Below are 25,188 nucleotides of genomic sequence, written 5' to 3'. Positions count from 1 at the left end.
CAGTGCTTACATTTATGCACAGAAACGTCCTAAATGGAGTTATGAAAATTGTTAATGTTAATACCTTGGAGAATGTAAAATGAATTGAAAGTAAAATCAAGTCATTTTCATCTTTTTACCATGTTCTCAGGAATGGGCAGTATTTCTAATACATGTATTTAAAATACTTATTTCAAATACAAAATACTGTTGAAATAGTCTGGCAGAAAATTGAAATAGTCTGGCGAGGTGGGGACACAGGTTGGCATATTCATGCTGCATCTTCATCCATTGTTTCATCTCTTATTATCTGACCATGGAGTTGACTTTGGCGGAAAGCTGAAGGTGATTGCTGATAGGCTTTCCCAATCAGTGGTGCCTGCACAATCCAATCACGTTTGAGAGGGGAACAACAAATTGAGGGTTTCCGAGGTTTTTCTTTTTTCCTTTTTTTTTTAGAAGTAACAGGTACTCACGGTTATGGATAGAAATGTAGTGGAGTAAAGAGTACAATATTTGCCTCTCAAATGTACTTGAGTAAAGTCATGAGTACTCCCCAAAGATGATACTCGAGTAGCCTAAAGTAGATCCCTCAAAATTGTACTCAAGTACTGTACTCAAGTAAATGTACTCCGTTACTGTCCGGCTCTGGTGATTGCAAGACAGGTTCAATCTTTACAGGATAAAACCATTTTTGAAGATTTCTCTGGCCACATAGTAATTTTGAAATAATTTCAATTATCGCTGCCCTTCAACCCATTTTGATTGCTTTTAATTTGTATGGATTCACTGTTTCTGCGGGATTTGGCCCAGTGAGGAGGCTGTAGCAAGAGAGCTGGAAGCATTTTCCTGCATGAAATAGGACAGCCACTGAGGGGAGATTAGCGACTAATCTGTCGTTTGACGTGCATGCGCAAAATGCTCCACACACCAAGTAGGTTGGATGGATGGTGGATTACAAACCTGCGGGGTCTCTCCTCTCCTGTCATCAACACCTTCGAAGCCTACGTGCTCTGATGGAAATTCGTGAAGATCTGACTCGCCAGGACAGGCATAAGAGGAACACAACTGATTTCCAAACTGGATTTAAAAAGAGCGTGTTCTGTCAACTACAAATCAATTTAATAGATAGGTAAATAAAAACAGACTTGCCTGACGTGAATTCATTAGGTAAATGCACAAATGAACGCAATGGATACCTTACTGGTGATTTTTGTTCGTGTTGGAGCGATGTATTTTGAGGCTTGGCTCACATGGACAGCGTGGTGGTGACCTAAATATATGCTATAAAGGTTTGTTAAGCTTCTTGTCATGCATGCAATCTGTTGTTTAGATGTACATTGCGCAGATTCAGATTGGTTTTCTCTAAAATTGTATTTACATATATGTAGGCTAGATAATTGCTAAACTTTTATGGTGTGAATTTTTATCATTCAGTGTTATGAAAACAGGTTCTATATTTTCTGCACAGCTCCCTGGCCTAAACCAAATGAAATGTAATTTCAGGGGAATGTAACGACACATAACTACTCCATAGTTTTCAAACAACTCTTTCAGTTTCCAAGCGACAAAGTTTCTTAATTGCAGTTGTTGTGCTTTCCCGATGCCCCAGTTGGCATGTCTGGATGTCGGCTAGCCACTTTTCATTCATGTCACCAAATCAAGGGTTACGGTTCGGCAGGCCATGAAAAAGTGCGTATTTTGCACGTCATTACTCTGCTGTCATAGTAGACTATGCGTCTACAGGGCTGAGTACGACGAGAATGCAAGGATGCATTTCCTCGAAGCGTGTGTGTGTGTGTCTGTGTGTGTGTGTGTGTGTGTGTGTTCGTTCGTGTTCGTGTGTGTGCGCCCGTGCGCGCCGATGTCTCGTGCCAAACACACCAGCCATATTTTGTTGTTGTTAAGATCCTGATATCTTAAAATTATAATTTCCTTTGCCATGAAAACATTGCCATGTGTTGTCCTGTTGGAGATTAAAATTAATTTCTTCATCATTTAATCTTACGGAATTATAGTGCAAACCTAATCTAAATCTCCATGTTTTGTGTTTTAGATACCCAGAGGATGACTATACCATGAAAACACCATTCATTTTATCTAAATGAGAGTGCCAGACAGAGGTTCAATTAAACAGGATGTAGTAGTCTATCCCTGAGAAGGAAAGCATTCTGTTCACACTATAATCTACTGTCTGAACATAATACAGCTTCAGACTTCACACATTTAGAATCATGGGATTCTCTGTGATGATCCGTTAATAGCCTTTAGTACATTGCTGACTCTATGATTACTCCCTCTGAGCTTTGGGTGTTGTTTAATACAGCACAGCTTCAATAACCATACATTTGGCGATCCACTGCCTCCTCTGGGTCCTTCAGAATGGAGCCTTCACCATTTTTTCAGCACCCAAAACATCATATGCTATCTGCCAGAACATAATAGGCATAGATGTGTTGTGTCCTTCACCTGTGAATGACCCTCAAACGTCGACAAGGTCCCTTGCTTGGGTCATGCCCATCAGCATAGGTCATTCTGAGAATGTCAAAGTGTGAGCTCATAGAGCTGAAGGATCTCACGTTGGTTGATGGCATCGAGTTGGCCCCTCCAACAGCCCCTCAGACGCCAAGGCAGGGTCGGGCAGCAGAGCGTCCGATTTTGGGTGCAGTGGTGCGGCTGGTGGGGGACAGCGTAAGGGTGGAGGAGCCACCCTGCCTCAGTGGACAGCCAGGAGAGGGTCATGACTTCCAGCCTTGCAGTCAAGCGCACCTTTCCTGGTGTGACGTGTGTGGAGAGTTTATCTGGGGCCTCTACAAACAGAGTGTACGCTGTGTCAGTGAGTAACTTTGCCAACCACATGCTGTTTTTTTTTTTGTTTTAAAGACTCAACATCAAAGCATGACTAATTGAATAATATGTCTAAAATTTGTGTGGCATTATATTACTGTATGAAGGCTAAGCATGAGGTGTTCTACAAAAAAATGCTTAGGTTGTAATTTGTTTACAAAAATTGTATCTGTTTATATTGTTAAGCTAAACACTGTCAAAACATTGCTGTACAACGCACCTTGACAACCCTCAATGACAAAGTTGCTATAGAAACTGCCATGTATGTGTGTTGCATGTATAATGCGAATGGTCGGTCATTCGTAAATATGAAGGTCAACTTTGTGTTAGCCTAATTAAATACCATGAAAGATCAGTTGTTGTTTGATGCAACCAAAGCAAAATCTATCGTTCAATATATAAATGAAAACACTTATACAGCAATAAATGATATATAGGCCTAATACATTTTATCTTCAAATGCTTTTGATTAGATAAGTCATTTTGGATAAATGTGGCAACTGTGTCACAGGTCAGTAAAACCTTTAATTATAACATTTGAACACTAGGGGTCACTGTAAACCATGTTTGACAATAGTCTGACTTGTACAGTAGGCCTATACTGAAGCCTAAACCGCTATATTCATCTTTGCACATATTGCCCAAAAACGACGACACAAAATGGAGTTGGCTCATGATTTTTAGATATTTCATTGAAGCCATCCTCTTTTCCTCACCCCATTCTGTTCCATTGACAGTTTCTTCTTCTTCTGTAGATTGCAAGTATACTTGTCATCATCGTTGCCAGCCCTTCATACAGCTGGACTGCTATCATAGCAGTGCCTTCTTTGACCAATCTGACCTCTTTGAGGAGACCATAGAAACAGACACAAACGTGGTAAGTATGATCTAGTGGGCCATTTCTCAAATAGGTTGTTTTCCCTTTCTCTGTGTTCAGGGTGGAAAATGTATAGAAATAGAAATGTTGCATTGTAACACAGATGAATGTTGATTTTGGAAGTGTCTGTTATCTCTCTCTTCCTCTGTCTCACTCATTCATCTTCCTTACAGCATCATGCATATTAGCCTGTCTCTGTAGAAAATAATTAAAGCTTGACTCGTGGGGGAGGGTTTCGGATTGACATGGTAACTTCTCTGGCCGTAGAGAGCGCTTTTCATATGCACCATATGCTCACCCAGATTTTATTACCTAGCCTAGGCTACGTCTTGCGGCACTGTCAGCGCAGCATGGACTGCATGTAATTTACGGCAGGGCAGTGAGGAGAGGTTGCTAAGCAACCCCACAATAAGGCATCTGTTCATCTTTTATGCTCAGTTTGCACAAAAGCATCCTAAAACTAAGATGACCCCTTTCGAGGATCAGTGTTGCATATTTTTTGCCATAAAACGTCATACCACATTAAATGTAGTTCAAAACGTCACAGCACATTGAAGGGGATAATCCTTTGTTGTATCTGATAGGCTGTTTCGGTTATTTGTCCTGGGACAGGCAGTGGGGCAGGGCATTTGTCAACCAATCAGCGTGTGATTATGCGTAGTTGATCCTTAATCAGTCAGCTAGGGGTGAAAGATGTGACTCATTTACCTATACCGGTATAACGGTTTAACGATGCTGGCTAACATGACACGGCGCGCGGAAATATAACTTCTTAACGCACTCGTTTTTAGAAGTAATTTGCTGAGTCTATATGACGGATACAGTCAAAGTTTAGGGTGTGTAGCCTATAACGCCTTTTGTGTTGACTCATCAATGGTTACAGCGAAGACGTTCAACTGACTGCAGAAGCCTTTTTGGTCAGCCTATTCCGTTTTCCTCAATTGTTATCAGTCACCATGAGTGAAAGTAAGAAGGCCGATTGCGCGGAACAAATTCCATCTTTTGAGAAGACATGGGGCAGCACAACCAGTAGCGGTTACTGCAGCGAGGATGATTCGGACGCAGAGCTAGAACACTTTTTCACTGCCCGCACGTCTTTTTTTCATAAACCAAATAGACAGGTGAGGGTAACTGACATAGCTTAAATGGGGAAAAAACTCTTCATAGGCTGTTACGCTACACGACGATATAGCTCCATTAATTGGCCCATTGCTTATACTATTCTGGTATCGTTTTAAATTCTCTGAATTTTACATTAAATAGGCTTAGCGTGAATTTCACAGTGACAGAACAGAACAGCTGTTAATTGCATGGTGGGGGAGGTGTCTGGGGTCTGACTTCTCTGTGTAATTTAAATAATAAATGCACATGGTCACTTCAGGCCACCCTTACTGCTTAACTAGATTAGCCAGTAATGGCTCAGATGGTCTGCCCCTGGGCTCTGGCTCTACCAACAGCTTTGTCCTTTATTAAAAAAATCTCCCATTTGTTGTATTTCTGTGAGTGTAGGCTACTATACGGATTGCTTCAATGCCTTCTTTGATGTGTTGATCCCTTAATGGTTCAGTGCATGTTTGAATGATCTTGAATAGTCTTAATCAGAGACACAAGGGGATTTAAGTCATTGCATAAAGTGATATAAGCACATTAATGACCATTCATGATTATTAATCATGATACACTGTTGTGTTTTGTATTGTGTTAAGTATTCACTTCACATGCAACTTCCATCATCAATCCCTGGCTGAGTGTAGTATTTTTACTTAGAACTGATTTCTGGTCAGGTCATGAACAGCTATGGTCTTGGGCAAGACTTACACATTTTGAACTCTGTTTACATATTGAACTTAAATGTTCTATTCATATGAATAATCCCAAATGTTACTGTCTTCCTTTGGGAATGGGTAGCAAGGATTGCTGCCACTTGGTGGAGTTTACCAGAACTGTCTCAGGAGCAGAGGACGTCTGTGTCATATCACTTAAATCTATCGTTCCCTATTGGTTTTAGGATGAGCAGATTGACTGGGGAAAACAGGAACTGACTGCCAGTGAAATTCAGAAGAAGGTGAAGGAGTACAATGCTCAAATCAACGGCAACCTCTTCATGGTTCTTGTGAGTAACACAGAAGTGGTCAACTTGGATACATTTAATCATTTTTGATGGAGTGACCAACGTCCCCTATAGGACCAAATAATGTAAACCCGGAATCAGTTGTGATGATATGAAATTTTACAGAAAGAAATTAAGCCTTAGACTTAATAAGAAATAAGTATATAAGTAACTTGGAATAAGTACTTAAACACCACTATGGTGACATTATTTTATTCAGCCATTCTCTTTGTCATGTTTAATTTGTTTTTAGAATCGAGATGGCTCGTACACAGGTTTTATTAAGGTCCAGTTTAAGCTGTCAAGGCCTGTGTCTTTACCGCCACCTCGCCGAAGCTGCTCCAGCCAGGATGGCTCTTGGCAGGAGAGCAAAGGAACAAAGCGTCGAACATCCTTCTATCTGCCGAAGGATGCAGCCAAGCACCTCCACATCAGTTCCCACACATGTGCCCGTGAGGTTATTGAAGCTCTGTTGAACAAGTTCACAGTGGTGGATAATCCCGCTAAATTCGCCCTGTTTGAACGCACAGAACGACAGAACCAAGGTGGGAACCATAGTGTTATCGTCATGGATACAAATTCACAATGATAATGGTTTAACACAATGAGCTTGGCTATTGTTCAGTCAGATTGCTTTGAATGTGATGTAAGTCTTGCTATGTTTTTGTTCTTCATGGTATATTACCAGATCACTTTATTTAAAAAACATATAATTTTGGATTTCATGTCAGTTCTTAGTGGAGGAATGTGGTGTCAGTAGTTGGAGTCAATTTTAATATCAAAGGATATATAAAGCAGAAATGTTATGATTAAACAAAAACATACATCTTTTTATTCAGTCTACTTACGGAAACTAGCTGATGACGAATGCCCTCTTCAGTTGCGTTTGTGTGCGGGGCCCAGTGAGAAATCCCTGAGTCTGGTGATCAGAGAAAATGAGACTGGAGAGGTCAACGTGAGTTTACTTTACATCCAGCTCAATTTTACAATAATGAACTATGTATTAGAAGAAGCTCTCTTAAACCACATAGAAATTCCATATAAAAATGATAACAATGAGTGGCTTAGCTATCTTTACTGTTTTCTCCACAGTGGGATGCCTTTACGATGCCCGAGCTTCACAATTTTCTGAGGATCCTTCAGCGAGAGGAGGAAGAGCACATACGTCAGATCGTCCGGCGGTACACATTGACCCGTGAGAGAATGAAGGAGGCACTAACCAACATCACAACACCAGGATGAACAAGGTGGCAGCGTATATCCCAGCATACGGAAGGCCTCCAGTGGTGTTGGCTGTGTGAAGCTGTCTGCCCCAAAAGACCGAGACTACACATGAGTATAAAAACACGGTAGAATATTAGCAGAAGAGAGCAGAACAAGAGAAAAGACAGAAAGAGAAGACTGAACTAACTAGGTGCATAATGCAAAGCCCTGTTGATGGTGGCTGATTGTATCAGGGAAGCTGTTGGAGTGGTGCTGGCTGCTGGAGGGACTATGTGCTGTTTGTTTTTTGTAAAAAGTGAATGTTAACAAAACAATTCACCACTTAGCACTGTGCTGGAAACTTCAGACCTGGAGAATTTTCACATTTCACAAAATGTGACAAATGCACTGTGGATGATTAAATTGTTTAGATGGCAGAATATTTAAATATATTTAGTTTAGGTTTATTTAATTTCCCTATTAATGTGATAATTATAATATTCTCTATATTATGATAAGCTATTATTTTGGCCTAAGGATAATAAAACAATAGGTTTAATTCAGTGGTTCTTAAACTGGGGGTCGCCAAAAATGTGTGAGGGGTCGCGCAATGATTTGCAGTCTGAATTAAATATTTTTTTTTCTAAAAGTTAGACCAACATGTTTAAGAACTTGGATATTGGGGAGCTATGTGTAGGCCTCCAATTCAGAGTGTTTCCATAATGTTCCTTTGAAAGTGGATGTTCTGTTTACGCAAACGCCTCTTGCAATGATGAGCTTGAAGATGCTGTACTTAAACTTACCAGTGATAGAACACCATGCAGCCTTTTTTGCCACAGGAGCGCCAGATATACATTGGATGAGTGCTAGTTATCCTTTGGAAAATAAAAAATCAGATTAATGCATTTGGTGTTGACAGAGCCTACCTATAAGAGAAGACAATTTCTGCCTCCACAACATTTTCTAAAGTAAAAACACACACTTGACCAGTGTTTTTTGGGGGTCACCAGACAAAATATTTAAGAACCACCAGTTTAATTTATCAATTCACAATGGGATATTTAAAGAAATGACAAATTATTAGTTATTTTTTGTGTATTAAAATTAAGTATTTTTAAGATGACATTTTCAATTCAGTATTTGAAATAAAAGCTGTGATTAACATGCTGAGTTCATGCCTTGTTCTACCAAAGAGATCTTCAAGATGTTGAAGTGTTTTTTAGTGGTGTGGCGGTGGGATAATAACTGTCTTCTGTGTATCTTGGCCATTTTTTGTGTTTATTTATTTATTGTTGCATGTTGACATTGCATGAGACACAGACTTCCAAATGTGTTGCAAGTCAAGTCAAAAACGTGTTGGCACACAGAACCAAAATGTGTAGGCCTACAAAAAATATATTGCTGCACAGTAAAGCTTGAATGTTTATTTATGACCAAAACAACCACAGAGCCTCATCCTTATGATTGGTCAGGAAATCATGCTAAGGGATACTGCTTCAAAAATACCTCAAACACATAATGGGCGATACTCGGGCGGAGGCAACCCCTCCGTGGTGCGTCGGGGAGTTTTTTGCCCCTCGCCCTCGTCCATTAATTCCGTATAACAGGACACCTCGGCGGCCGTTATCCCTTACATAGCCTATATTTTATACTCTTGACCAAACTTAATGCTGTGCAAAATGTGTTGCCTAGCCTACTCTCTAAGTGAGAAAGGAAGGGGAAAGTAGGCCTAGTTCAGTGGCTCAATGAGATATGTGATTGTTGTATTTATTATCCTTGTATTAGGCCCTACACAAATGTAGTAGTCTAATACAGACTTCTATCTGTAATTTTTGTTTTGCTAGAATCATCCAGAAATAAAATACATGAATTAAGCTCTTGATAAAATATGTATGCAGCCAATGTAGGCTAATGAACATAACATAAACGGATATTGCGTAAAGATGATGTCAGTCCACATCCGGAGTTTTCCCTTCTGCACGGCTTGCTTGCAGTTGATAGCTAAATTGCGCACAGGAGACACTTTTAAACAGCATAGCCGTAATTGCAGCACTTTGGGGAATATCTTATGCGTGTTTGATAAAGGACATATCCATTATTCATTTCTGGTAAGTGTCAATGCTACACGGTGACGTTTCTGCTCATTAATTGGAGAAAAGATCTGGAACTCGCCATCCTATTTGGGATAGTTGGCTTGATGGCTTCTTTGGTAGCCACCCGACTAGCTAGCTAACTAACGTTACAGCTAGCATGACAACAACCAAACGTTATGTTCATAACATTGTGGAGTAGCTTGTCAGCCTAGTAGCACTAGGTTGACTGCAGTCACACGCATGTCAGGTTTAAATGTAAGGTAAACAACATTGTAGCTATCAAGCTGGCTATAATCGTATGTTTGCTGTTTTCATTTATGTAATATTCCGACCGCCTCATACCCACTCTAGACACTACAGATGTCAGCTAACATGCTAGCCAATGGCTTCCTGGCACCAAGGCAGCAAGTCCTTAAGTACTTTTTCAACAACGATGTTATTCTCAAAGAGGAAGGACAAGCTTGCTAGTGTTCCATACTAACTAGCTATACCTACTTTTCCACAGGTTGACGTGGGAGATAACCGATTAAAACAAGTAAACAAAAAATAAGTCCTTTAAGTTTATTGTCAACGCGTGTTGTCTTTAAGTTATGTTGGAGAAATGATATACTACTAGCTGCTACATCTGTTACAGGTAACAGCAACAAATAGGCTATAAGCTGATCTTAAATACCCACCGCTGAATAAAAGAAACCCCTTTAACATCTGCTCCACGTCCAGCAACGTGGGCATGATTAGGCAGAGAAACTTGTTGACTCAGTTGACTGACTCAGCATGTAACGTTAGCATCAATGCAGTGTCAAGTCTGTGCCTATGAAACGGCAGAAGTTATAAATAAAGCTACACATCGTAGCGTGGAAAACAACGTTTTCAATTTGTTTGTGTGCGTGATTTAATCTATGTTTGGACCAATTATATGTGTGACATGTTTTTCAGGTTCAAGTTACTGAGAAAATACAAATAATTTCAACTGGTATTTTGGATCACATTTTGCCACTGAGTGCACACTGGCCAAAAAGATAATGTCCCGTTGTTGAAAATGGGAGGCAGCGGCTCCAAAACCAAAAGCTATTGGCCATTTTCTGGTTCTGGTGGCGGTGATGAACAAGCCAAAGAGGGAAATGATCAGTCATTGGCACGCCCGCGAAGTTTCAGGACTGCAACTCCCTTCGTGTTTACCAGACGAAGGTAAATATAGCCACAGGACTTGCTAAATAAAAACAAGTCACACCACATGACCCACCCACCAGTCCAGTGGAGTTGTGTTGCAGGTAGATTGAGTAAGAGTCTAATTCTCAGAACTGTCAATTCATGTTTTTGTAGTTTGTATTGACTCATGTTTGAGAGAGGTGTTTTAGCTTTGCAAATGTCTTCTTCCGCAATCCAGATATCTGCAGCTTAATGAGTTGATCATCTTTGACACACAACAGATCCAGGTTGCCATGATGTATTAATTGTTAAGGTGTTATTAATGACTGATTGGTGTGTTCACCCAGCTCACTTTACTATGACGAGGACGGAGACCTGGCCCACGAATTTTATGAGGAAATCGTGGTGACAAAAAATGGTCGGAAGAAGGCCAAATTGAAACGGATTCAGAAGAACCTTATATCTCAGGTGTGGGACCATTCTGATTGTCTTTTTTGAAGTGCGTCTTTGTTTTGGGGAAAGTCTGGTTTAAAATGACCATTGACTAGTACGTGACTAGTTCTCTGGAGAAACAGACTGAAATTAGTTTGTTTTATATCTGGGTAATAAAAAAACAAATGATCTTTTCCCAAATCTAAACTAAACCCAAATCTATACTTTTTAAAGACCCTATGCGTTGCGGCACAAGACACACGCACGCACACACACGCACACACACACACACATACACGACTACGCCATTCATTTATATCTCAACATTTCCTCTTCTCATTTCATGCCTCATTTCTTTTTCATGAATCCACTAACTACTGCTTCTCTGTCACCTCCCCTGATTTTTTTACAGGGAATGGTCAAGCTGGATCACCCTTGCATCCACGCAGATTTTCCAGTGGTCATCTGTGAGGGTTGACGAAGGAGAAGACCTGCTACTGACCATGTAGATTCACCCAATATCCCCCGTCCTCTTTGCTGAACCCCCGCCCCCACTGTGACAGACACTGGCAGTGGTCTTTCTAGAGAAGAAGAAGGAGGAGGAGGGGAAGAAGAGGAGGAGGAGGGACTCCTCCCTTTGACGTAGCTGGCTGATCTGGAGCCTGTGGAACTCTCTGCATGTGAACTGTGACATGGGACAAAACTATAGCTCTGGAATTCTGCTTATGGAGACCGAGGATCTGTGAACACTGATGGAGACCTGACTCCTCTCTCCCTGCCATATCTTAGCTAGATATTGTTAGGCAGTGTGTATGTTTGGTTTGTGAGTGTGTGATTATATGTCTGTGGAAATTATGTTGCATTGATTCACTTGAGATGAGTGCTATTCTACACATACCTTTATCATTTCTATCTTGCTCTATCGAATGTCCTATAATGCTACATTATTTTTTGAAACGCTAAGAATGTATGGAATCATGTTTCGTTGTTTTCTTTGTTCTCATGTGGCCATTTCAATAGTGAGCGTTCAGTGCAAGGGATATGTTCTGCCAAAAAAAATCTTGTTAGCCTCTAAAGCAACTGTGGGATTTCTTTGGTCAGTAACTTTGGTCAGAATACCTAAACATTTTTGATTGTGCATGTTTTCCCAAATGAAGTTGTTGCATCATCCTCTGAGTTTTCTGGCAAAATAGACAATCCAGGTGTAACTGTGTGCTTGATCGGAAGTCACGTCAGAAATATTTTTTCTCTGGTCTTGGCAGCCACACGCACACATACAGACATGTAGAGAAGTCGCCATGAGACCACATGAGCAGTGTCACTGGTCTGTTAATATCTGTGTGTAATTTGGCAGAATTTTATTTATTGTACCAATTCAGTTTTGTGCTGCATTGAATTTGTTAAAAAAAAGAACCCTTAAGACATGTTTCAGTATGTGTCTTCATTATTGCAGTGGGTGGAGATGCCATTTCATTACATGCCTCTTACGGACAGGTGCAAGACATATATGAAGTCCAATCAGCTCATTCTGGCACACATGTACCCTATTACGTTTCACCAATGCTAACAGCAAGCAGGAATATATGTTCAGAAGTAAACTTGCACTTGCATTTGCACTTGCATGAATGGTAAGGAATTGTAATTAAACGAACCTGACCGCTACATTGGTAAAACATATCTGAAGGTCTTGTAAGTATTTTCTTGCTATACCTTCTCAAACCACTAGGGGTCCATGAGCCACAAACTTTCATTTAATGTATCAAAGGCCCAATCGTGCAGGTCAGTTCTCAAGAGTTTTTTAGTATCGGTAATCATATGCATCTTTCCACTCTATTTATCAGTCTCCTACACCTGTGAGACAGACGGCAAGACGGGCTTTGTCCTGAAAGCATTCTTGTCCTTTTTCTGCAAGTTTGCCAAGTTTGACCCTCTTCCATTTTAGAGTTCTAATTTGGTTTGTCTGCCAAGGGCATCGTACATTCTCACTGTTATCCCACTCTGTCAGCTTTAGGGCTGAAATGAATACCCTATTTTGTACTCTATCCATTCCTTATTGTGTGGACTGACCAAGAACAAAACATAAAGAAACATAAAGAATAGAATAGGGAGCCCTGAACTTGACCCTCTCTCTGAAGATAAGATATCGACCTTGAGAATTAGAGATGGTTTTGGTGACACAAACTCCACTTTGCTGCACTTCCGTTTGCCTCTCAGAGACTTGTTTACATTAGTGTTCTCCCTTGGCTCCTACCCACTGAATTTCCGCGCTAGTGAATGGCAGGAGTGAGAAGGGAAATTATCTCCTGAGGAGAAGATGAGTGTTTCTAATCTCCTAATCTCAACCAGATGGGCCTGTGTCTGGTTATTTGTGTGGAATGTTTTTTTGGGCTCTCTTACTTCATGCACTAGTAGCCTTGTCAAAATAGATGTGGAATTGAGATAAAGTTTTAATCAAGTGCGTTTATTGTACCTGGTGTAGACTCTGTGTATAGTATACACGATCACAATGTTCTGCACCATGTAATCACTTTCATGCGTCACAGTACAGGAGCAGGAAAGTGCCAGACACTTTTTGCGAAAAGGAGAATACAAGCATTGTCAAGTTATACAAATTGAATGTGTTGAAAATCACACAACCAGTGATCACATAGACTGGATTGTTTTCTGGAAAATGGTTGAATGTTGTGGAATTCCAATTGCATTTGCACATCCCATGAGTAAGTATATAAAAGTCTACTACTGCAGAAGTATACGTAACTTCATGAAAAATAGATGTCTCCAAGCAGGAGTGTCATCATGAAAGCACTACCACATTGTGTGGTAATTTAGTCTAATCAAGGAGTGTTCGTCTGATGACTTGCAGATGGCCTGATGTTATCTCGGTCTCTACTGTCTTTGAACTCTATGGTTCCTCCACATTCCAACTCAGATTGAAGATGGTACATAATAGATCAGAAAATCAGCAATGTACACAAGGTAAAGTGCTCATACAAGTCTTTTTATGTCTGACTCAGCAAACAAAGCAACACAGAAAGAAAATTCCATGAATGTTCCAAAAACGTTGGGAAAGAGTTTGACCTTGATCTGTCATGCCTGTGAACACTGAGCTATGTAGCTCTAGAGCTGACATGCTGTTGCCCTATCACAGCAGTCCCTGAAATGTTCCTGTTCTTTGTGGAGCCTCTTCCTGTCCCCCCACTGTGTGATGGTCCGGATGTGCGCAGACTAAAGGGCATGAAGTGCTCCCCAAGAGAGGATGTCACTGACGTCCAGATCCTTGTGGAAAACAACCCCTCTCGTCATGGAACACAGTGTTGTCCACTGACAAGGTCTGTACAGTGTTCATTTTTTGGTGTTTTTCTTTGTATGCCGAAAATCCCTGTGTGCCTTTGTGTGTGTATGTGTGTACATGGAAGGATATTTCATACGTCCTCCATGGGAAAGAGCTTGTTTTTACTGTTATTGTCAAGCTCAAAAGATTGAGATATTATGACCCATAAGCCTCAACTCTTTATTGCATTCTCCTGGTGTTTGTTCTTGGGGATGTTGTAAGACAACAACTGCCAAAGCCACGCCACACCGTTATTTGCTTACTTGGTCATAGAGAAAGGTGAGGTTGAGCTCAAAGGTCATATGCTGTGTGCACAGTGCTCTCTCCCTCTCAAATGGACTCAGCGTCACAGGGAGGGCCAGGAGGCCAAGTGAGGTTGCAATACAACTGCTTTGGCAGTTATCATCTTTCCCACTGTATTGATGGAGAAGCCCTAATACTGCACGCATGATGTGGATAAGAAGTGTATTCTGTATTACTTGGGGGCTTTGGGGCAGTTAAGATAATGTGTTGACATGTCATTTTATGTATGCTGTGTGCTTTAACACCTCTGTCCATGCAGACAGGCCTGCAGAAGCTTGTTGATCAAAACAAAATAATGAATTTAATTTACCTACTACAGGCAATTAATTCATTACAAGAGGGCATGACAAAAATATTTATTGCCGTGATTTGAGTGACATCGTTCACAGAATGGATTCAGAATGGATTAACATCATTAACTTTTGAGCTTGGTTCCTGCATTTGGCATTGTTAGTGTTACTTAGACAAATCCTCATTGACCCTATGTGAACCACAGTGATGCTCATGTACCTTGGCCCATACCAGTGACCACCACTGGCCCGTGTGCAGCCTGCACTGTGCGTGTCGAGCTGTACAATAGGAGCCTGGGGGCTGTTAAAGACACAAGCATAGAGCTCGCTGTCCTCATGAAGGAAAAAAAAAACAAAAAACAAAGGGAGCCTCAAGTTTCACTTAACCCCAGACAGACACAAGAGACCCTCACAACACTTACTCATGCTCCTCATACTCTCAAGAAGAAGGGGGGGGAATCGATGTCAGTCTGCTGTTGTAATCGTTTAGCGCCAAGTGTCCACAGCGTGGACAGCACGGCTGTCCTTCAAACGTCGTCATTGTCAGTTACACATACAAGGTTCAGAGTTTCCACAGAGAGCAGCAAACAGCAGCAACTCACATGGCTACTCATCCGTCAGCATGGCAGGAAGACATTGTGCAGATGGGAGGTGAAAGAGGTGTGGGCTCTCTCCAGCGCTGATAAGTGTAGACTTTGGAGTTTACAGAAAGCATTAGGGAAAGGTGCGTGTACTACAAGCAGTGCCTCCTGAGAAGAGAATTCACGACTTGTACACTTGCTGAAGACAAGAGCAGACAGGTCCTTGTTTTGGTGAGTGTCTGGCATGTGTTAGCAAGCTGATTCTGAAAAGCATTCCTTTACCTGTATGCTTTCTGAAGGTCCTCTTGTAGACAAAATAACAGATAATTTCTTCAGGTGCATTTCCTGATAATTACTTAGCTCTTAATTCTATATCTTCTTATTTCTATATGTTTCCATTTCTGTTAAACATAATAATGTGTACATAATGTTACACAGAACATACTTACACATTTACCAGTTGTTTTTTGAAGACCCTGAAGGAGTAAGACAGTCTTTCATTTGTATATTTTAAGGCATTCCTTACAATTACCTGTTTCCTCCTTTAAATACTCAACCACTTTGAAGTTTCTCTGCGCTCTGTGTTTTCTAACAGCCAACCTTATTTCAAAGCAATCCCGCATACCTTACGAGCTGTGTGGGTGGTATGTTACCCCAGGCATGCAACCTACCTCTCTACTACAGAAAACCATTGACAGTCACTCCAATATTTAGATGACCCGCCTGTGGCAATTCACATGGGTGTTTTTGAAAACTGTATTAGTAATGTGGCAAAACCTCAATCAGTGATGTGTGAACTCGAGAATGGAAAGAGAGAAATGTGTTTGAATTTGAGTGTCATTCAGTAAAGGGTGTAAAAACTTATCTTCCTATTTTTTGGCTAAGCTGACAGGACTGCTTGGTGCACTTATGATGAGTCAATAACACAGATAAATGTTATAAGGAAATAGGTGGCCAGGAATTTCAGGTGAACATTTGAGTCACAGTACCTTTGACATAACTGAACTTTTACTTTCTTAAATGGGTAGTTCCTGCATCCTGTGTATGACTATTGCCATACAGGATGGATATATGTGCAATACTGAATCATCACTGCAGACTGCACAGTCTCATGTCAGTATCAGGCACATAAAACAGAGGTGGTCAACTCCTGCTTCTGAAAGTTCTCACATTTCCCCCCAAACAATTCACTTAATCAGCTGGCTCTAACTATAGCTAGCACAACTGTCCGCCAGATAGATCAGCTTAGTGAAATCACTTGAATTGAATGATCAAGTAGGCTACAACAAACATATGTTATAGGACTTTCTGAGATTTTTGAAGCGAGTTTTCCATCTTTGCATATAAAGTGCATGAAAGCAACCAGGCATCACAAGTAACACCAGCCAGACATGGTATTTTAAGTTGATGTATTTTAAGTTTATATTTTGCAGGATTGATGTGTAGTTTGTAGCAAAATACTTTGAGGGATTGTATTTGGATCAAATACTTTATTTAAGAAAAATCTGTCATATTTTTCAATTTAAATTTCATTTTTCAATATCAGGTTACACTTTTTAGGGTTAAAAAATTTTGCAGGATTGGAAAAAAACAAATGTAGTTTGTAGCAAAATACTTTGAGGGATTGTATTTAGAGTATATCAAATACTTAAATATTTAAGAAAAATCTGTCATATTTTTCTCCAATAAGCCAAATTTCATCACTTAGTTCAATATACGGTTACACTTTTTAGGGTTAGGGTTAGGGTTAAGGTTAGAGTTAGGGTTAGGATTAGGGTTTGAGGTTAGGGTTCATGTGTCATGACAGTGTCATGTCACGCTTATGTTGATACTGCCTAGTAAAGTTACCCAATACCTATAACCATGCAATAGGCTATGCTTATCATAGTCATTTGATAGCTTTTTGGGCCCCCACCATCGATTTCAAGGGAGCGCTGCCACCTTCGACTTCAAGGCACCTAATCTTAACTCTAACCCTAACTCTCAATTTCCTAACCCTAACCCATGAATAACCCACGCCTTCCAGGCAGCGCTGCCTTGAAGTCAATGGTGAGGCCCAAAAGACCATAGATCATCATGACCCCATGACCTTGAGTCCCTAATAGCTGATGTTCATTTTCACTACAGGACAGTATTAAAACCACTTAGTCTAATGGATTTGACATGAGGATGAGAAGAGTTTCTCCACCAAGTTAATTAATTAATGACACCTAACATTATGTTATTCTGTTTGTCCCCCATGTTGCCAGTCATGTATGTAGGCAATAGCCATGCATTTATAGCACAAAAAGGAAAATGCTGTTTAAAAAGAGGCCAACCTGTTCAATTTGTTGTAGGCCTACTTTCATTGGTTACGGAAAATTTTGGTGATAGTTCCCTTCATTTCACTGTTACAAAGCCTTGTTGTCAGTTCAATCGTGGTTTAGGCTACATGGGGTCATTACATTTTTACATTTACATTTTTTTACCAGATTTACTTCATAGGAGCGCCAATGTACAGACTTTATAACCCCCTGTCAGCCAATGAGAAAATAGTATTTCTTGTCTCATCGGGGATGTTTTCAAAAATATGCTTTGCAGTTTATTTTAAAAGTTGGTTGTGTGTGTATTTTTGTATTTTCAAATTACTAATTAGGCTAGGCCTACTTGTATTTAAATGAAATACATTTTTCACATCAGCATTTGTATTTTATTTTGTTAAATTTAATGAGCCAGTATTTTGCAGTTTGTAACAAAATAGTTGTTGGTGTATTTGTGCCCACCTCTGCCACCAGCCGTAGGCCGCCTCCACGTTCCATAACAAACGTTTGTTGAAAAAACAATAAACACAATATCGTGATGGCTAGCGACCAGGCACGGTAAATGTAAATGTGCTTCTTTGCTTTTGACGGAAATCAAATACGACCTTGTCGTCGTAGAATTGGAAGCTCCATTAGTCCAAAATTCCCTCACGGGATCAAAAGAGTATATTATACTATACTAAAATGCGTAAGCGACTCTCTCCTCCCCAAGAGCGAAATGGTGGAAGATACAAACTCTGTGACAAAAAGGGGGTGATGAAGACTACAGGGATGCTGTTGGATTAATTATACACGTAGTCCATCTCTACAATAATCGGGGAAAGGTTCCTTAATGAAAAGAAAATCCTCTTAGCGTCACTTTCAATTCGCGCCAATGCTTATTTTTTACTTAGTAAAAGGGAAAAAGTCAACGCGCCCCCTCCACTTTTGAAATGGGCGAATATTCTAACATTGAACCAGTCTAGAGAAGGCTCCCTCGGCACGATTTAGTCAGCAATTCAGTTCACCGTGAGCAAGGAAGTGTACTGGCAAGGATTTGAGACCCCAAAACTGTTGTGTAAATCGGTCTTAGAAAATGTGGACTCGGGAAGAAAGTTTATCGGTTCTAAAAGATAAGTTTTTAGTGGAGTGGAACATTGATGTTACGTTGTGATCGATGTGGAGCCACGGTGGAAGCCGGTGTCCCGAGTTGGAATATTTCCCAGGTCAGTCTTTTGATGAAGAACTGAACTATGCCTAATGTATTTATCTCTGAAACTGACCACAGTTTTCCCACCTTCAATTGTCGAGGTAGCTACAATGTAGCTGTGCACTGAATTCTAAGAAAGTTCGTGTGGTAACTTAGTAGCCTACATACTTTCTGTTGCTTTCACGGCGACTAGCACACACTCGTGTTTACCTGGGACTTCACTGGTCAGTTCTACCGAGACGCAGGCTTTGTTTGACCTCACCTGGGAATGCATTTTGTGTGGACTATGCACTACACACCTGCCTGCCTGGGGCAATTCCATGGAAAATTACATTTTTGGTAACATCCATAACGGCAATAAAATGTGATGGTATGGTATGATGTGAATGATTACATGAAATGAGCATTTGCTATTTTTGGCTGAAGAATGTACATGAGAATTCATTTTTTGTGCATTTTATCATTCACATCATACAAATGCCAAGGCATTTCACTGGCGACAAAAAGTCAATTTTACGTGGAATTGCCCTATGACTGATTTTAGTCCAGTTCAGTTTCCTGTTGTGCAAAGGTTTCTGGGTAATGAGGATGTGGTCATAGCTGGTTAATGTGAGTTTTATGTCATAACACGCAAACGTCATATAAGCTTTTCTTTGTACAGTTTTAACCCCCTTCCTTTCTCTGCAGGGCATAGATAGTGGTGTCCAGGGACGGGGTGAACGGTCATGCCTCACTTACTTGGGTTCCAGTCTGGCCAGGAGCTAGGGCTGAAGCTTCTGGTCTGGATTTCCCTCTGGGATTTTCTCTGTTCACATGAGCTGAAGACGACGAGATGGCCTCTCTATTCCCAGAAGCCCCTGATCCTGGCCTGGAACGCTCCCACTGAGGACTGCACCCCTCGGCATGGCGTCCGCTTCCAGCTGGACCAATTTGACATTGTAGCGTCACCCAACGAGGGCTTCGTCCGCCAGAACCTTACCATCTTCTACAAAGACCGCCTGGGGCGGTATCCATACTATGAGCGCAACCGGGAGCCTGTAAACGGTGGCATCCCACAGAGTGCCAGCCTCACTCAGCACCTGGAGAAGATGCCCGATGATGTGGGCTACTACATACGGGACCCCACAGCAAAAGGTCTTGCTGTCATTGACTGGGAAGAGTGGCGTCCTCTTTGGATCCGTAACTGGGAGGCGAAGGATGTGTACCGGGAACACTCACGACGCCTGGTGGCCCAGAAGAACCCAATTTGGTCCTCAGACCAGGTGGCCAAAGTGGCTCAGCAGGAATTCGAGTTGTCGGCTCGCAAGTTCATGCTGGAGACCCTACGGACGGCCAAGAGCTTGCGTCCTGGACAGCTGTGGGGCTTCTATCTCTTTCCCGACTGCTACAACCACGACTACCGCAGCGGGCTGGAGAACTATACGGGCCGCTGTCCAGATGTGGAGATGGCACGCAATGAGCAGTTACAGTGGCTGTGGACAGAGAGCACGGCACTATTCCCCTCCATCTACGTGGCCCCAGCGCTCCGCTCCACACTCTCTGGACGCCAGTTCGTCCGTAACAGGGTTAAGGAGGGCATGCGGCTGGCATCGACGGGCAATGGGACGGCGAGACCTGTCTTTGTGTACACACGACCCACCTATGCCAACGAGCTGACGCTGCTAACAGAGGTGAGAAGGGAACACTTCCTGCCAATAGGTTTGCCACTAGCACAGGATTCAGTGTACTATAAAGTTCAACTTTAAGTTTTCTCTTGGAAGGTCAGATATAATGAATAAATAATAATAAATATCATATCTAATAATAAAGTATTTATCTAATTTACTGCCATGTTAAGCTGATACAAGCATTCCTTGGGAGAACTCATGCGAGAGAGCTGTCATCAATAAATCCTCTTCAGTATATCGATATCCAAAGGTCTTCCTATTAAATATTTATACTTATGGTATTTGGCAGATGCTTTTTCGAAAAGTCTACATTTTGTCCAAAATGTACATATTTAATCTATTTCCTTGAGTGATTTTCCTGCTCAAAAGTTATCCATTGGCTTTGGATTTTGCCTCCTGAAATCTGCAGCTGTTTTACCAATTGCTCAACCCCTGTGCTGATTCATGGAGCTGGTATGGCTGTGAGCAGTCCACGAAGCCTCTGGTAATCAATTGTGGTCAGTGTGCTTGTGGAGCAGCAGATTATGTAGCTGCTGCTGCTGCGAGTTGAGTTGCACATGCACATGATCACCAACTCTCTCTAGAGGCACCAGGAGATCCCTCCTCCGCATTATCTGTGACCCAGCGAGCACTCTGGGTAATTCCGGGTTCATAAAAGTGATATTTGTAGCAAGTGAAAACCCTGAATGAGCTTCATTTCTGTCCTGTCAGTGACTCTGGAGTTGGAATTATGCTCCCAAGCAGTGACCTCAGCTGTGAAAGAGAGGAGCTCAATTATTCATATGTCAGAAGCTGGGTGTTGTGGCATATTTTTCCTGGCAGTGGTGAGAGGAGGCTCCCTATGGAACATCAGGAGCAAACAGCAATGAACAGACTGACATGTCAGGGCTAAAAATAGAACACATGCTCACACGCTCACACATACATGCCTCACATGTGGCAGTAACAAAGAGACTGTGTTTTCACAGTTTTAATCAGGGGTTTCTGGTTTCAAGAATAAATATCAGACCCAATGATGACTTCTGATAATATTTGTGTAGACTTTCCCACTAAAACAAACCGTTTTATGGAGTAAAGAAGTTGTAAAAAAAGAACCAACCAGCTGCTGCGTTTAAACATTAGTAGTTCATCGGAAATATAATCCGGCGTGTATGTATGTGTGTGAGTCGTTTCTGTTCTGGAGTGGGTAGGAAGACTCCCTCCTGAGAACAATACCCCCCCATTCAGCTGTTTAATTGTTCCTGCAGCTGGGCCTCCATGGGTTTGGCATAAGTCTCTGGGGGGGTTGAAATGAGGTGAGGAGAATGACTGAAGCTGCAGATGTGTACATTAGGAGGGAAGGAGTTGGTGAATCGACATTCAGTGGTGAGATATGTGAAGTTTCTTAAAACTGTTTGCCGATTTGGAGAACTGAATACAGGATGGTAACCCACAGGATTATCTATGTGGATTACATTGAAATGGTAAAAACATGGTATGGAAAACACTGACATTTACAAATATAAGTATACCAAATAAACTACTCAAAGGTAATGAGGCAGCACACAAAAAAAGAAATGAATGGTAGCAGTTGGGTCTTCCTGATCTGAGTGTTTGTGAGAGCCATTGGTCTTGTTTCTGGGAATTTTGGATGAGCATGAAAGTGTGAATAGGAATTGTCAGAGGTAGGAAATATGAGAGAGAGAGAGAGAGGCCTAGAAGTGGGCTAGAGAAAACGTATCTGTTGAGCTGTGAGGATAAATGAGGTGCTGCCAAGTACCCAGTTCGTCACTGTTTACTTTCCCATCTGACTGCTTCTCACGCAGACACTGAGCGATATATAGTATAGTTTTTTTTTTTATAGATATTCCTTGTGCCTTTAGGGATGAAGAGAATGATATGATGATGACCAGTTCACATCAGACATTTTTGTCCAATGTGTAAGAAGTTTATCATCTATGAGAAGACGAGGTGTGGCTGACTTACCGGGGGTGTGAACAAGAATGTTGAAACTTTCCTGGGTGGGTCAAAAATCTTAGCAAATCTGGATTACATTTTATGTGTGTGTTTTACTTTATGTTTCAGAATGACCTGATCTCCACTGTTGGGGAGAGCGTAGCTTTGGGGGCCGCAGGAGTTATCCTCTGGGGCGATGCCACCTACGCCAGCAGCAACGTAAGACACTCCATCACTCTTGTGCTAATTGGGCATCATTGGATGTCAGTCAGGCTCTGAATATTTCTAGTCCCCAGATGTTTTGGGTCATGGGCGTATACATATCTCATAACTTTTCACTTAAATAGTAGAGACGTCATAGCCATTAATTTAACCCAATTACAGTGTCTTAAATCTTAAAGGCTTTACAGCTAGTCTCGATAATGTATTGGCAATCATGAAAAAAATGTTTCTGGATTTTGTGGCACTTCAATTTAAGGAAATTCCACATAAATACATTGTACACTTTGAGCAAATAAATATTTTTGTCTTTCTTTCTCTAGGCCAGCTGCTCCAGGCTTAACGTGTACTTGCGTGGTCCACTGGGTCGCTACCTTCTCAACGTGTCCACGGCAGCAGAGCAGTGCAGCAAGGCACTGTGCGGGTGGCGCGGCCGCTGCCTGCGCAGGAACACGGAGACGGACGCCTACCTGCACCTCAACCCGCTGACCCACAGCATCCAGGAGCAGGGCGGTCGGCTGCACGTGCGGGGCCAGCTCGGAACACAGGATCAGCTGAGGCTGCGGGAGAGCTTCCAGTGTCAGTGCTACACGGGCCACCGAGGAGAGGACTGCTCGCAGAAGGAGCCTGGACGCAACCACGCAGCCTCAGTCTGGCGTGTCTGGCTCCCCAGTTTCATGCTCCCACTCGTACTGCTGACACTGCTGCATTGAGACCTGTGGCTGAGTTTGGGGAGACGTGCGAAGGATGGTTGGCCCAGAGGGCCCAGGCAAAGAGCGGCTGATCCCTTTATAAAGTCAGAGTTAAAGGGAGAGCGCCATAGTGCGCCTAACCACATGTGACTCTGGAGTCATTCCAACCCAAAGATCTGATCACCCAAAGGATGGATATACCTTGTGAAAATCTGTGTGTATGTGCAATTATTACATTATTTAATAGTCATTTAGTCTAGCTATTTAGTCACTAAACTAATAGTTTAGTGAGTAAAATGTGTGGTGATATGAGTGTTTGTTTGTGTGCCTGTGTGTCTTTTGTTTCAGGATGTTTTTGTGACTATGAAAAAAAATCCTCTTTGGGGGATATTCATCTGTCCCCTCATCTTTATCCCATTCCTCATTTCCCTCACATTCAGATGAGCTACAGAGTGAGACATCTCTAAATGCATCAGACTTGTGAAACCCCTTCACATGTAGGAGTGGCCTCAGGCACAGGAGTCTAAACCTCAACATTATACCAAAGGGGCACTACACAGGAGAGAGGCTTCCATCCAAAGGTGGCATAGAGCCCTCTCCTTTTTGTTCACTAAAAGAAATGTCTGACAGATAGGTTTAATCTGTGCAGTGCACAGTATACTGGTGAGGGAATATGTTGTATGTATTTGTTAACAATTGTTTTGAACAATATCTCTGAGCAGACCTCTTTGTGCAACTTTTCATCTTTGTGGAGAGAATGTCCAGCAGCAGTGACCTTAGATCACTGATTTTCACACAGTATTCCGGTGTCTTTATTTTGAAAGACACAAAAAGGATAACACATTTGGAAAACACTCACTGATGTGGTCCAATACAGGATAAGTCTACAAATGAGGATAGTAGTTTGTAAAAAATTCACATATAGCCTAATGTAAAAGTACAAATAACTAATATACAGTAAACCTCCACTGCTGTGTTAACTTGCCTTCAAGTTAGTCATGGTGCCTTGATAATCGCAATTGCAACATTTACCTTGACTAAACAGGGATAACTTTGTTGTGTGCTTTTAAACTAAACAGGTTATGCAGGTATCCTGCATTTATATGCTGCAGCTTTGGGAATCACCAAAACGTTTTGCTTTAAGATCACTAAAAATTGTTTTTCACACCAGTGTACTGCTTAGCTGTAGTACTTAAACTGAGGAATATCACCCAGACACAAGTATGCATTCCCCTTTAAGTTTAAGATTACTTTTTCACTTAACATCCAGTATAAACACTGGAAGTCTTATGTGCAATCACAACTTACTGTTACATACAAGTTCAACACAAGTCATTACCTCTTTCACAATCTGTCATAACACAGAATATTCTTTTTGTGTTTTTTTCTCCTTAAATATTTACTATAAAAACTTGATATTCAGCACACTTTTATTGTTCTGGTTCATTATGATGAGATCATGCCGTTGGGTTTTTATTACCTTCCAATGGAAGACTTATGTTTCATAGACTTGACTTTGTAGATTTGATCAGATGTGATTGTGTTGATATTCCACCACCACAGTGCTTTTGTGTCGTTGCCAAGCAGCAAAATGTATTCTGTGTCTTCACCTTGGAGCCTTCTCTGGTGTGTTTGAATTGAACAAAATAAATGTTTATCTTGATGGTGTTTATAGTAAGGTCTATTGTCTATCTTTGGAAAGTGAGTAAGTATGAGTTAATGTACATTTGCGTTTTGGTCAAGTTGGCAGTCAGATTGACTTTCAGTAATTTACATGAATTTCATCCTATAATATGGCAAATCACAAGCTCTAAATAGCCTGAACTGACCCAAGCTTTACTTGTTTAATGCCAACCTGAATGATAATGCATTTTAGCTACACTCAGCATTCTCCAGGCAGAAGTAACAAAGAATGTTTAAATTCAAGGCAAACGTTTTGCATAAGTGAATAAAATTCTTGGCTACAGACACCATATAATGGTATGCAGAAT

General features: G+C 41.3%; 3 protein-coding genes across 7 annotated transcripts; all 3 read left to right on the top strand.

Moving 5' to 3' along the window:
• The first annotated feature begins 874 nt into the window (after positions 1-874).
• Positions 875-8,180, top strand: rassf1 (Ras association domain family member 1). Of its 3 annotated transcripts, none has more exons than XM_048254454.1 (7): positions 875-1,111; positions 2,036-2,815; positions 3,582-3,703; positions 5,712-5,816; positions 6,067-6,358; positions 6,653-6,768; positions 6,906-8,180. In XM_048254454.1, exons 2-7 carry the CDS (start codon positions 2,521-2,523, stop codon positions 7,053-7,055), a joined length of 1,080 nt encoding a protein of 359 aa, XP_048110411.1. In that variant the 5' UTR covers positions 875-1,111; positions 2,036-2,520; the 3' UTR covers positions 7,056-8,180. The 3 variants fall into 3 exon arrangements, with proteins under 3 accessions (XP_048110411.1, XP_048110410.1, XP_048110412.1); XM_048254453.1 differs by having other exon boundaries at positions 875-1,271; XM_048254455.1 differs by lacking the exons at positions 875-1,111; positions 2,036-2,815; positions 3,582-3,703 and adding an exon at positions 4,402-4,824.
• A 790-nt stretch (positions 8,181-8,970) lies between these two features.
• Positions 8,971-12,114, top strand: tusc2b (tumor suppressor 2, mitochondrial calcium regulator b). Its single transcript, XM_048254466.1, has 4 exons — positions 8,971-9,124; positions 10,046-10,297; positions 10,606-10,726; positions 11,103-12,114. Exons 2-4 carry the CDS (start codon positions 10,149-10,151, stop codon positions 11,166-11,168), a joined length of 336 nt encoding a protein of 111 aa, XP_048110423.1. The 5' UTR covers positions 8,971-9,124; positions 10,046-10,148; the 3' UTR covers positions 11,169-12,114.
• Positions 12,115-13,836: 1,722 nt separating this feature from the next.
• hyal2b (hyaluronidase 2b) lies at positions 13,837-24,875 on the top strand. Of its 3 annotated transcripts, none has more exons than XM_048254451.1 (4): positions 13,837-14,019; positions 19,372-20,354; positions 22,416-22,505; positions 22,829-24,875. In XM_048254451.1, exons 2-4 carry the CDS (start codon positions 19,410-19,412, stop codon positions 23,216-23,218), a joined length of 1,425 nt encoding a protein of 474 aa, XP_048110408.1. In that variant the 5' UTR covers positions 13,837-14,019; positions 19,372-19,409; the 3' UTR covers positions 23,219-24,875. The 3 variants fall into 3 exon arrangements, with proteins under 3 accessions (XP_048110408.1, XP_048110407.1, XP_048110405.1); XM_048254450.1 differs by lacking the exon at positions 13,837-14,019 and adding an exon at positions 15,095-15,426; XM_048254448.1 differs by lacking the exon at positions 13,837-14,019 and adding an exon at positions 18,315-18,700.
• Positions 24,876-25,188: the final 313 nt, after the last annotated feature.

The sequence above is a fragment of the Alosa alosa genome, chromosome 10, assembly GCF_017589495.1.
Source record: "Alosa alosa isolate M-15738 ecotype Scorff River chromosome 10, AALO_Geno_1.1, whole genome shotgun sequence".
NCBI lineage: Eukaryota > Metazoa > Chordata > Actinopteri > Clupeiformes > Clupeidae > Alosa > Alosa alosa.
Note: the sequence above shows the minus strand (reverse complement) of the source record. Positions and strands in the feature narration are given on the sequence as shown.

Coding starts and splice junctions, on each gene's coding strand:
- rassf1 (XM_048254454.1), top strand. CDS start 2,521: ATGTCAAAGTGTGAGCTCATAGAGCTGAAGGATCTCACGTTGGTTGAT. Junction 5,817..6,066: donor GCAACCTCTTCATGGTTCTT/GTGAGTAACACA, acceptor ATTTGTTTTTAG/AATCGAGATGGCTCGTACAC. Junction 6,359..6,652: donor CACAGAACGACAGAACCAAG/GTGGGAACCATA, acceptor CTTTTTATTCAG/TCTACTTACGGAAACTAGCT.
- tusc2b (XM_048254466.1), top strand. CDS start 10,149: ATGGGAGGCAGCGGCTCCAAAACCAAAAGCTATTGGCCATTTTCTGGT. Junction 10,298..10,605: donor TTCGTGTTTACCAGACGAAG/GTAAATATAGCC, acceptor GTGTTCACCCAG/CTCACTTTACTATGACGAGG. Junction 10,727..11,102: donor AGAAGAACCTTATATCTCAG/GTGTGGGACCAT, acceptor ATTTTTTTACAG/GGAATGGTCAAGCTGGATCA.
- hyal2b (XM_048254451.1), top strand. CDS start 19,410: ATGCCTCACTTACTTGGGTTCCAGTCTGGCCAGGAGCTAGGGCTGAAG. Junction 20,355..22,415: donor AGCTGACGCTGCTAACAGAG/GTGAGAAGGGAA, acceptor TTTATGTTTCAG/AATGACCTGATCTCCACTGT. Junction 22,506..22,828: donor CCACCTACGCCAGCAGCAAC/GTAAGACACTCC, acceptor TTCTTTCTCTAG/GCCAGCTGCTCCAGGCTTAA.